The sequence below is a fragment of the Acinonyx jubatus genome, chromosome A3, assembly GCF_027475565.1.
Source record: "Acinonyx jubatus isolate Ajub_Pintada_27869175 chromosome A3, VMU_Ajub_asm_v1.0, whole genome shotgun sequence".
NCBI classification, from domain to species: Eukaryota; Metazoa; Chordata; class Mammalia; order Carnivora; family Felidae; genus Acinonyx; species Acinonyx jubatus.
This window is the reverse complement of record NC_069388.1, coordinates 47,369,549-47,380,639: the sequence shown is the minus strand read 5'-3', so window position 1 is coordinate 47,380,639 and position 11,091 is coordinate 47,369,549. Positions and strand designations below refer to the sequence as shown.

Genomic DNA, 11,091 nt, shown 5'->3' with positions numbered 1-11,091 from the left:
ACTGAATGAATAAATATACCAACCAACCAGTGGGGGCCCTGAAAGAACCACGAGGGTACTCTCCCATGAGTTGGAGAGTCTGATTGACTCAACACTGTGCACCAACAGTCAATGTAAGAATAATAAGGATGACCAATTCTGTACTTCTTGTCACAGCAGCAACATTTATAAAATAAAAATGATTCAGGAAAGTGCAAAACTGGCAGGGACCTAAAAAGTGCTCTGAGATGCCTTTAATTCTCCTGGTGCTGAACAGACCTGGGACTACATACAGACTGTTGCTCTCTGGAGGAAAAGGATCTTTTGTATGAGGAGCCAGGGACCCCTTCCCAGCCTATTTCTGCACACAGGTGCTGTTCAGGAGGGAGAACTGGGAAAGACATGGTCTGGCATCCACAACAAAGGTGCAGTCTACCTGGGGAAAAAAAGTAATTATGAGATTAGAACAGAGATTAATACATGGAAAACAATGAACAGCAAAAACAAACAGTGACCTGGGGTAGGATTTGAGGAGCTCAAGACTCCACCAAAATGCTGGGGAGGGGTTGCTTAATCTGCCCATGTGGAACAAGGGTTCCTGAGAGGGCACGTGGTGGGACCATTACTTGTCCTTCAGGGGTCCTACCAGTGCGTGTGACATGGCCTAAACACCATCCCCCACACACTCATACGTGAGTTCTGAGGGATCCAGCACACTACCCAGGAAGTGGTCCAGCTGGACACCCAATATTCAGCAGCAGCTGCAAACCTACCCTGAGAGGAAGCTACCTCTAAGGCTGAGATGCAAGACTGAGACACATCCTTCAAGCCCAGGGGAATAGAGGAGAAGGTGGGATGACCAAACAAACCAAAGAGTCTTCCAAAACCAAAATACAGTAGCAAGAGAAAAGCTAGGACCACAGAGAGTGAAGAGTTTCTGCCTGAACCTGAGGTCTCAGGAAGCATCCAGGCTGGGCTCTTGGGGTGGACTCCATCCTGGGAGGAAGGTCATATGGGTGTCTGCAGAGGATCTCTGGTGGACCAGCCAGGTGAGCACAGGGCTCAGCTTCACTGTTCTGCTGGAAGCATCTCTCTCTGCTTAGTGTGACCAACTTTCCTTCCCGGGGATTGGAGGAGGGGTGCCCTGGAACCTGGGGAAAGAGGGAACAAAATGCTCATTCTGGCTCAGGATCATCCCTGACAACCACCCAAGCTTACTTTCATAGACCCTCTCTAATATTATTTTTAATTTTATTCTCAAACCTTTTTCTCTCCTGGACCTTCTTGCAAGGGGCAGTTGTTTATGTCTTCATCCTACTTTTTACAAATTGTGTGGTGCAACTTCAGCTCCATTAAAAATATTATTGTCCACCTCTGTCAAGAAGAAATTATAAAACAACTTCTAAATATTTGCTTTCCATGAATGAATAAAAGACAGAGAATCAAGTAGAAAAGTGGGCAAAAGATGAAAATATGTGTATAAATAGGATATATAAATCCTCTGTAATTTCTCTGTAAGCATATAATCAACAGAAAAGTGTCCCTATATGAACCTAAAGCATGCACTAGAATCTTCCCTGCGACACTCTTCCTGATGATCTGTAGCTACTAGCCATGTTCACAGTGCCATGAATGCACAGATTGGAAAGCTGCACAGCAAGGAGCCTGCATGGTCTCCAGCTACAGTGACAGCACCACCCATCTCTCATTGGACACCTGCACAGCATCAGCCAGACACAAGGCGAGCACACCAGTGAGTCCTTCTCTGGACAGTAGGATAACAGCTGTTATCCACTGATCAGCCATCAGAGCTGGCCATTCCTTTCAGAGCAGGAGGGCAGGACATAGGAGGTCCTGGGGGCTGGGAATGCTCTGCGTCACCTCATGTGGGAGTTGGCTCTACAAAAGGGTACTTCTTGCTAATGTTCATCAAGGTGGATATTTACAAAGCAGTGTGGTTCCATGTGTTTGTTAGGCTTCTATCAGAAGTTATTAAAAGTTATTATTTCTTTTTTATTATTTCAATTCAAGTTAGTTAACATAGTGTAGTCTTGGCTTCAGGAGTAGTCCCATATGCCTTATATATGACAATGAGTGCTCATCTGAAAAAGTGCCCTCCTTAATGCCTATCACCCATTTAACCCATCCCCGACCTACCTCCCCTCCATCAACCCTCAATTTGTTCTCTATATTTAAAAGTCTCTTATGGTTTGCCTCCTCCTCTGTTTTTGTCTTATTTTTCCTTCCCTTCCCCTATGTTCATCTGTTGAGTTTCTCAAATTCCACATGAGTGAAATTATATGATATCTGTCTTTCTCTGACTGACTTATTTCACTTGGCATAATACCCTCTAGTTCCATCCACACTTAAAATAAAAGTTATTATTTCATCTTGTTAAATAGAAGTCCGTGAAAACTCAAGAACTCAAACATAGAAATGTAGCCAGAAATCACCATAGTAAGGAACCTGCCTCTCATTAAACTGACCTGTAATTGTCTAGAAAGCTGACTTCATTTGGGACTCAGTTCCTAGAGCTGACACATGATACCCACTCATGCTCCAACACACACCAAAAACACACTCACATACACATACCCATGCACCCCCAACCCCACTTGCATGGTCACCAGACCCTGAGCTAGGACAGGGCACAGGCACAGGGAGAGCAAGTGAAACACCTGTGCCCAAGGAGCTCCTATGACCTCCAGGTGTCCAGGGCTGGCTGGTGTCCAAGGAAGAGGGAGAGGGTCAAAAAACAGGAAGACTGAGGGAAGCTGGTGGGCTCTGTGCACAGAAGGGGCTATACCTCATCTCTTCAGGAGTATGATTTAGAGGTGAGACACCACCCCCCTTCAGAGTTCTGCTCGCATGGTGCCTGGCTCATGGCAGTTCGTGGGGACCAGAATCTGGGAATGGACAGAATGACAGCTACCTACCTTTTGCTGGGCCCACCCAGCAACCTGTATGAGTGCTCTTTACTGTTGTCTTCATTGAACAGAGCCAAAGCAAACTCCACAGATGCCACAAAATAACCATGGTGCATACTAATGTCTACAAATTCTTTTTTAATGGTCCAGACATGAGCACCCAGCACAATGAGCCTCAGAAGCAGAGGCATCTTCAGGAACATTCTGTCCTTTGTCAGCACCAAGGACTGGCGACACACGGAGGGAGGAGATGGTAGCTACTGCTGGGTTGCCCTCCATAACTCAATATCCCAGCCCTGCCCTCAGAGCTGCTGACCTCCCCGCTTTGACTGGCACCTCTATCCCACTCCACCTCTCCATCCACCTGCCTTGTTCCTCCCATCATTACCAAACAGAAAGCAGAGCAAAGGATCACATTTTCACCCCCTTATCACAAAAACCCTGAACACAATGACATGCATGCAACATACTCTGTTCCCTGCACATTTCCAGGGATGCCTACCCGAGCTGCTCCCTGAGAGGGTCCCTACTGCTATCTCAGCCCACTCATGCAAAGTCTTGCATCCACCTTGCTTGCCTCCCTGGCAGTGCACCAAGGACTGCCAGAATCACACTAATCCCTAGGAACCCTGGGGATCCCATTTCTGAGGAATGGAGGCAGTGGCCAAGACTGCTTACAACCGTGGCTGGAGCCCACAGCACCAGCCAGACCCAGGGGAGTACAGGGTGTGTGGTCAGCAATGAAACAGGTGGGGGAGCTGTCTGATCCTCCTCTTCCAGAAAGTACATCTGGCTTCAGTCTCCCAGGGTGATATGCTTATTATTAGTTTTCCCTAAATTCAAAAAATATATTCTTATTTTCACCGCAACTTCTTTCTTGACCTGTGGGCTATTGTAGCTGTGTTGTTTAATTTCTACCATAGCCAACTTTCTAATCATCTTTTATTGACTTCCAGCTAAAGCCCACTATAGTTAGAAAATATCCTATTATTTCTCTTGTTCAAAATTTATTGAGATTTGTTTTATTGCCCAGAATATGGCCAACACTCTATATGTTCTTTTTTTTAAGTTTTATTTTTTTTTAATTTTTTAATGTTTATTTTTGAGACAGAGAGAGACAGAGCATGAAAGGGGGAGGGTCAGAGAGAGGGAGACACAGAATCCAAAGCAGGCTCCAGGCTCCTAGCTGTAAGCACAGAGCCCGACACGGGGCTCAAACTCACAGACTGTGAGATCATGACCTGAGCCAAAGTCGGATGCTCAACCGACTGAGCCACCCAGATGCCCCTATTTTTATTTTTGAGAGAGAGACAGTGTGAAAAGAGAAGGAGCAGAGAGAGAGAAAGAGGGAGAGAATTCCAAGCAGGTTCCAGTCTCAGTGCAGAGCTAGACATGGGGCTTGATCCCATAACCACAAGATCACAAACTGATCAAGAGTGGGACACTTAAGCAACTGAGCCATGTAGACACCTATATATCTTCTTGAACACAATGTGTATTCTGTATCTTTTAGGAGTTAGATATCTATCTCAATACACCATTTCATTCAAACCTTCCATATATTTACCCTTTTTGCTTTATTTTGTTGTAGTAAGTTTAGTTTGATTTGGTTTGGGTTTGGGTCACTTTTTTGTCTATTTTTCAGAGATGTGTTAAAGTCTCTCATGATTTTGATTGTGAATTTATCTGTTCTTCTTTTCTCATAATGTTTGCTTTATATATTATGAGACTATAATTAAGTGCTTATACAAATAGAACTGTTACTATTTTGGTGGTCAACCATTTATCATTATAAGTTGTACCTTTTATCCCAAGTAATTCCTCTTGCTCTGCAGTCTATCTTGTCTGATGTCAGAGTTACTACAGCAGCATTGTTTTCATTGTTATTTTCATGATATATCTTCATCCATCTTTTTTCTCACAGGTGATGTCCTACTCATTAAGATGTGCTTTTGTGAGCAGCAAACATTTTTTAAATCAGTCTAAGGGTCTTTTATGTTGAGGATTTATTCCATTTACAATGACTCATATTACTGCTCACTGACAGCTATTATTACCATTATTAATATGTTAGGGTTCCAATCAGCCATATTTCTACATGTTTTCTAATTACCTCATTGTCTGTTCTTATATTCCTCTGAATTATCAAGATATTTTTATTATTACAATTATTCCTCTTAATGGCCTTATTTACTCCTTATTTTACTCTTCTTTTAGTGGTGCCTCTAACAATTGTGATAAGCAACATTTAGTTAATTGAGTCTACTGTAAATTAATACTTTTATCATTTCAAGGATGGTGAGAATACCTTAGAATACTACTACTCCTAACTTCCCACTCACCTTGTATGTTCTTGCTGTCATGTGTTTGAATTCTACATATTTGAAAGCCCATAAGACAATATGATTGTCTTAAATAAATTGGATTTACTCTCTTCTCTGCATCATTCCTTCAACATTACTTTCACTGTGACCATTTTCTATCCCCTAAAGAACACTCTTAAGGATTTATTTTTGGTTGGAACTTGATAATATATCTTTTAGTTAGTTAATTTTTTTAAACCTGTCTTATCACTAAATAATTCTACTTCCATGGGAGCCCATGTCTTAGAGATTTAGCCAATTTTCCCTCTTCTCCCCTCTCTGTGTCTTTCAAGCATGGTTAATATATGAAATTTAAGGCTATAAATTTTCCTCTGTGCCCTGCTTTGGTTGCATCTCAGAAGTCTTGCTATGCCATATGTTCATTATCTGTCAGTTCAAAGTATTTTCTTATTTCTTATATGATTTTTCATTGATCCTTGGATTATTTAGAAATATACTACTAAATGTACAGGCAGTTAGAGTTTTTCAAATTAAGTTTCTATTGTAACTGCCTACTGTAAACAGAAAACATACTCTGAATCCTTCCAATCTTTAAATATTTTTGAGGTTTCTCTCCTTTTACTTGGTCTGAGAATGTCTTTATTTTACCTTATTTTTTTAAAATTTTTTAAGTGTTTTCTTTTATTTTTGAGGTGGGGGGAACAGAGAATGAGTTGGGGAGGGGCAGAAAGAGAGGGAGACACAGAATCTGAAACAGGCTCCAGGCTCTGAGCTGTCAGCACAGAGCATGACACAGGGCTTGAACTTGCCAGTTGTGACATCATGACCTGAGCCAAAGTTCACCACCCAACTGACTGAGCCACCCAGGCACCCCTACTTTCATTTTTGAAGAATAATTTTGCTGGCTAGGTAGTTATTTTATTTCAGTTCTTTGAAGATTCAAAGTGGCATTTTGAAGTGGTCTGTTTCCAGTCAACTTTTACACAGAAAATATAGCCTTTCATGGTCTCATCAGCTCTTCTTCTTCAGAGGTGCTGAAGAAGGTGCCATGTTTTGTCACCCATTTGAGGCAAAAAAGCACCTCTTCTCCACTGTACTGAAAGTCACTGCCTCCTACTCTTCCATTCATACCCTAGTGCCCTCCCCCATCCCTCTCTCCCCTCCAGGTCTTTCTTTGAGTCAAACAGTATAAGGATGATACAGTTCCATACCAGGGAAGTGTCCACCATCACTGTCTCTTCCAGGGGCTGTGAGTAGTGCTTCAGCCAAAGTCCTCACCATGAATACCAGGCTGAGTCCCCACATGTGTGAATTTAAGCATCAAGGAGTAGGTAGGGATATGCTGAATTGAGCTTCTGCCTTCTGAATTCAATTGCAGTACTGGTGGAAGTTTTCTTTCAATCTGGTGGCCCCTGTGCTGTGCCCCTGGTGGGCATCTATAGGTGGACAGAACCTCCCTTGGCCACTCTCTCATGTCTCTCAGATTTGGGTATGGCTCATCTAGATAATACCTGGGTCCTGTGAGCCTGGTGGATACAGCCTGAAGCAGAAGTGACATGTCCTTCCTTGATTCCTGGGCAATTCTCCTGTAATCCTTGACTTTCAGAAGATTTATGTGAAAAGAAGAAAATTTTGATTCCATTTGAAATAACATTGAACTTCTCAACCTGGCTCTGCCTTAAAGCTCTCTTCATTCTGTTTTTGGCCTCTCATCCAGGGTCCAACACTGTCTCTGGGACAGTCAGCAGGGCTGTTTCCCTTCTTCCCTATAAAGGTCAGGCCTCCAGGTGACTGGACTCATTGGAGGCTCATAGACAAAGCAGAGAGCTACCCAGGTCAGGGCCCCTGGGAATTCTGCCGTAGTTCAACAGTTAATTCTCCAAAATGGGGCTCAGGACTGAACAGATATGTACACACCCATGTCCACAGAAACATTTGTCACAATATCCAAAAGTCTGAAAGCAACTTATGTCCATCAACAGATGAATGAATAAACAAAATAATGTATATTCATACAATAGAATACTATTCAGCCTTAAAAGGGAAAGAAATTTCTGTTGCAAGCTATAACATGGGTGAACATTGAGAGCATTATGTTAAATGAAATAAGCCAGTCACAAAAGAACAAATATGGTATGATTTCACTTACATGAAGTACCTAGAATATTCAAATCCATACAAACAAAGTAGAAAGGTGGTTTCTGGTGGGGGGGAGGGACAGTGGGAAGAGATGAGGTGTTATTGTTTAATGGGTACAAAGTTTAATTTTAGGAAGATGGAAAATTTCTAGAGATTGGTGGTGCTGCACAATAATGTAAATATACTTAATACCAGTGGAATGTATAACTAAAAATGGTTGAAACTATAAATTTCATCTTATGTGTCTTACCACAATGAAAAACATTGTATATACATGATAGGGACTCAGGAAAATCCTGAATTACAAAAAAGAGAAGCATATGGTTCCAGAGGGCATGCTGCTCCTATAAACACCTGCTGGCACTCCCCTCTGGTCCACATGTGTCAGCAGGGGGAGCAAAAGGGAAGAGAACCTCTTCCTTGAACACAACCCAGCTTGCACATGCTGGCTCTCCTCTGGTCTCCCAGCTGGCCTGAGCACTGCTGCCTCTTTCCAGAGCATCAGTGTTGTCCAAGAGCACTAGGGGCTAATGTTGGCCCTTCTCAAAGCTGTGCCACGTGTCTCAGAATATCTGATGCTTGCCTGGGTGTCTAATTCTTGTATCACATTTGACATTGATCATTCCTTGGGAAAACTCAACAGAACACAGCAGAGCAACCACCTGTTATAAGAATATTTTATCCTCTTGAGAGATATGAAGGTTTAGATAACAATGTTGGGGTTTTTTTAATGGTGCAAAGGAAAGGTCTTTTCCTTAGTCATTCAGCCATAAATCAGAACCAGGATCAAGCACCAATGTAGTTCAAATGCTTGGGGAGCCCAGAACAAAGCCAATAGGTTTCTGCTCTCCTGTCTCATCCCACAACTCTGACCTTGTCTTTGAGATGATAAACCAGTGAATACACATGCTTTCTACAAGGACATTCCTACTCCTTAGCTCTAAATGGGTCTGATTGTTACTATTTCAGAAGTTGTGAGAGATCAAGGCAGCTGGCAAGGCAACCACTGAAAGACCAGAGCTTCCCATTTTCAAGGGGGCAGAGTCAGAGCTGGAGCCTTGAGAGGAGGTGGGAGGTGTGTGTTCACCGAGGCCAATGGGCACAGACCAGGAGAAATCTAAAGATAAGCTTCTGCACCAGAAGAGCCCTTACCAGGATGCCATGCTAGCACGCACATTAGACAAATAAAAACTTAGGGAAATTCTGTACTATAATGGCCCTTCAAAAATGTCAAGGTCGTAAAAGTCAAGGAAAGACTGAGGAACATTTCCAGATGGAAGAGCAAGTGTGCCCATGGTTCTTCATCCTTTTGTTATGGGGAACTTGGGAGGAGGAGATCCCTTATCCTGGGAGGCCCAGCACACATATCCTGCCACGTTGCCATTGGCTGAGGCTGGAGGAAGCATGCTCATTCCCTGACAGGCACTGAGAATCAGGCAGGAGGTATGCCTGTGTTCACTCTTTGGCCTTCATGTTTGCATTGTGGTTAGGGAGGAGAATGTGCCTCTTTGTAGGAATCACTCATTAACATATTCAGGGTGATGAGGCATCACTTCATCAACTTCCTCTCAAATGTTTCAGGGGAAAAGTTCTTTGCATTGTAATTACAGCATTTCTGTAAGGGTCAGATTATTTTAAAATTAAACTTCTTGTAATAAACTCAGCAAGACTGAGACAAGGCAGTCTCCTTGGCACATGGAGATGCATGAGAAAAGGAGGGAGATGGGCAGTAGGACAGGACACTGTCCCAGCAGTGGGGAACACAAGCTGAAGTAGTGGCTGTGTCCCTGTGCAGTACTGTGATCCATCTCTCTTGACTCAGCAGCAGGAAAATACTTTTGTTTTTTCCTTTGTTGCTTCTGACAAAGGATCACCCATTATTGCAGCCAGAAGGGTCTTAAATATAGACCAATACCACCTCTATGGAAATGAGAAAGAGGAGAGGCTGAACAGCTGAACGGAAGCTTCTAAAGGCCATTCCTCCACTGGTCATTTCTAGCTTAAAGCTGTTCTTCTTCAGATAGGTGAAGACTCCATGGTCTGTCACATCTGCCTGTAGGACAACTGCATAGCAGGTTCTGTTGGTACCAGGAAGCACAATGAGAGAGGCAAGGAAGGAAGCCAGTTCCAGATTGCTGATGAGTAGTTTACTGCTGTGCGCAGGTGGGGCTGTGTTCCATGAGGATGTCTGGGAGACAATATGGAGCATATACCTCAAAAGTATGTTTGTCCATCTGAGGCACAAACTAGAATATTGAGTCCTCAACTCCTGCCTGACATGTATCGTGGCTGCTCCAAAGTGCATACATTGTCTGCCACTTTTGGCCTATTCCACAATGGGCAAATGTGTCATGTACCCAGAGAAAACTTCAGACAAAACCATGGAGCATGCACTGAGTCCTCCTCTAAATGAGGAGTGTGAATAAGAGAGGATTGAGTCTGGTCTATTCCCGTGGAAAATATGCCCAAAGTCTTCTCTGTTCTATTCCCCCAAGGATTGGTCCTGTTCTATGGCTGGCAATGCCTTGGAGCAGGCTGGCTGCACCAATCTAGCCCCATATCCCTGCTCCATCCAGTGCAGAGAGAGACTATGGGCTTTCTGGAAGTTCCTGTGAAAGAGGGAAATGGCTCATTGTTCTGGGAGGGCCAGCACACAACTGATGCTCCACCATTGACTGGGGTTGGAGAAAATGTGCCTGTCTCTACCTATTTGTAGGTAAGGCTATGGTCTGCACTGATCGGCCTGGTTCCATCAGAGACATCCCTGATAAGGGTGGGTTCAGTTCTTCTTACAAACATGGCTAGAGACAAAGGAAAGTGTGGGTCCCAAGGGAAGTCAGAATTCTGTCTTTTCCCCAAAGGCATTCCCAAAGGGAAGGAAAGAGAAGGGCCCTCTATACTCCTTCAGGGAAGTCAGTTACTAGAGGAAGGAAGACAACCCTGAAACCCCAGAATACAGGCTTCATGGATGTAGAGTGTTTCATGGAAAAGTGGCTTTTAAAATATTGGGATGAAATGTTTCAGTTCCAGGTAAGACAGAGTTAACACATGACACCCTGGCTCTACCAAAGAATAAACACCAAAACCTGGACAGAATGCATGCAGCAGCCACCCAGACACTCTAAAACATACATAGCAGCAGACAGACAAAAGAAGATTAGAATTTTAAATACCAAAGAACCAGGAAAGTTTACCATTGATTTTCTTCTTGTGTCCCCCAGTCTGGGCCTCAAGAAGCCAAGAACCTAGAAGAGGGCACCAGGGTGTGGAGAGAGCTCTGGGAGAAGTCTTCTATTCCTTCTCAAGAAGCAGTCAAGGAACTCATGAGACAGACAGTAGGAGTGACCCTCATGTTTTCTTTTCTCTGCTCCCTGATGCCCTGGCCCCTGGGGAATCCAGTGGTGGCAGCACAGAGCACATCAGTGTTTCAGGAGGGGAGACACCTCTGCTCAGAGCAGCTGTAGGTCCAAGAAGCAAACCCTTGTTGCTTTTTTCCTATATCTGTCCTGTTCTGTGGCCCCAGAACTGGGTGTAGATATGGACCTGCCCAGCAGAGCAGGGTATGGGAGGCTTAGGGAACCAGACAGTACTAGAGAGATTGTGGGGAGTGAGGATCTCAGGAACACAACCCTAATTTGCATAAGTGCAGGCCTAATCCTACACTGAACACCAAAGACTTGTAGAACTGAATGAAGGGATCAAGCACCACCCAGCCAGACTGG

The 11,091-nt window shown here is 43.7% G+C and overlaps 1 protein-coding gene across 1 annotated transcript; it reads right to left on the bottom strand.

The window, feature by feature from the left end:
- Positions 1–209: 209 nt before the first annotated feature.
- On the bottom strand, positions 210–3,124 carry LOC128311382 (probable cystatin-16). Its single transcript, XM_053201382.1, is given in 4 exon segments — positions 210–415; positions 1,243–1,353; positions 2,575–2,701; positions 2,916–3,124. Coding segments are annotated over 4 exon segments (513 nt in total). The 5' UTR covers positions 3,110–3,124; the 3' UTR covers positions 210–334.
- Positions 3,125–11,091: the final 7,967 nt, after the last annotated feature.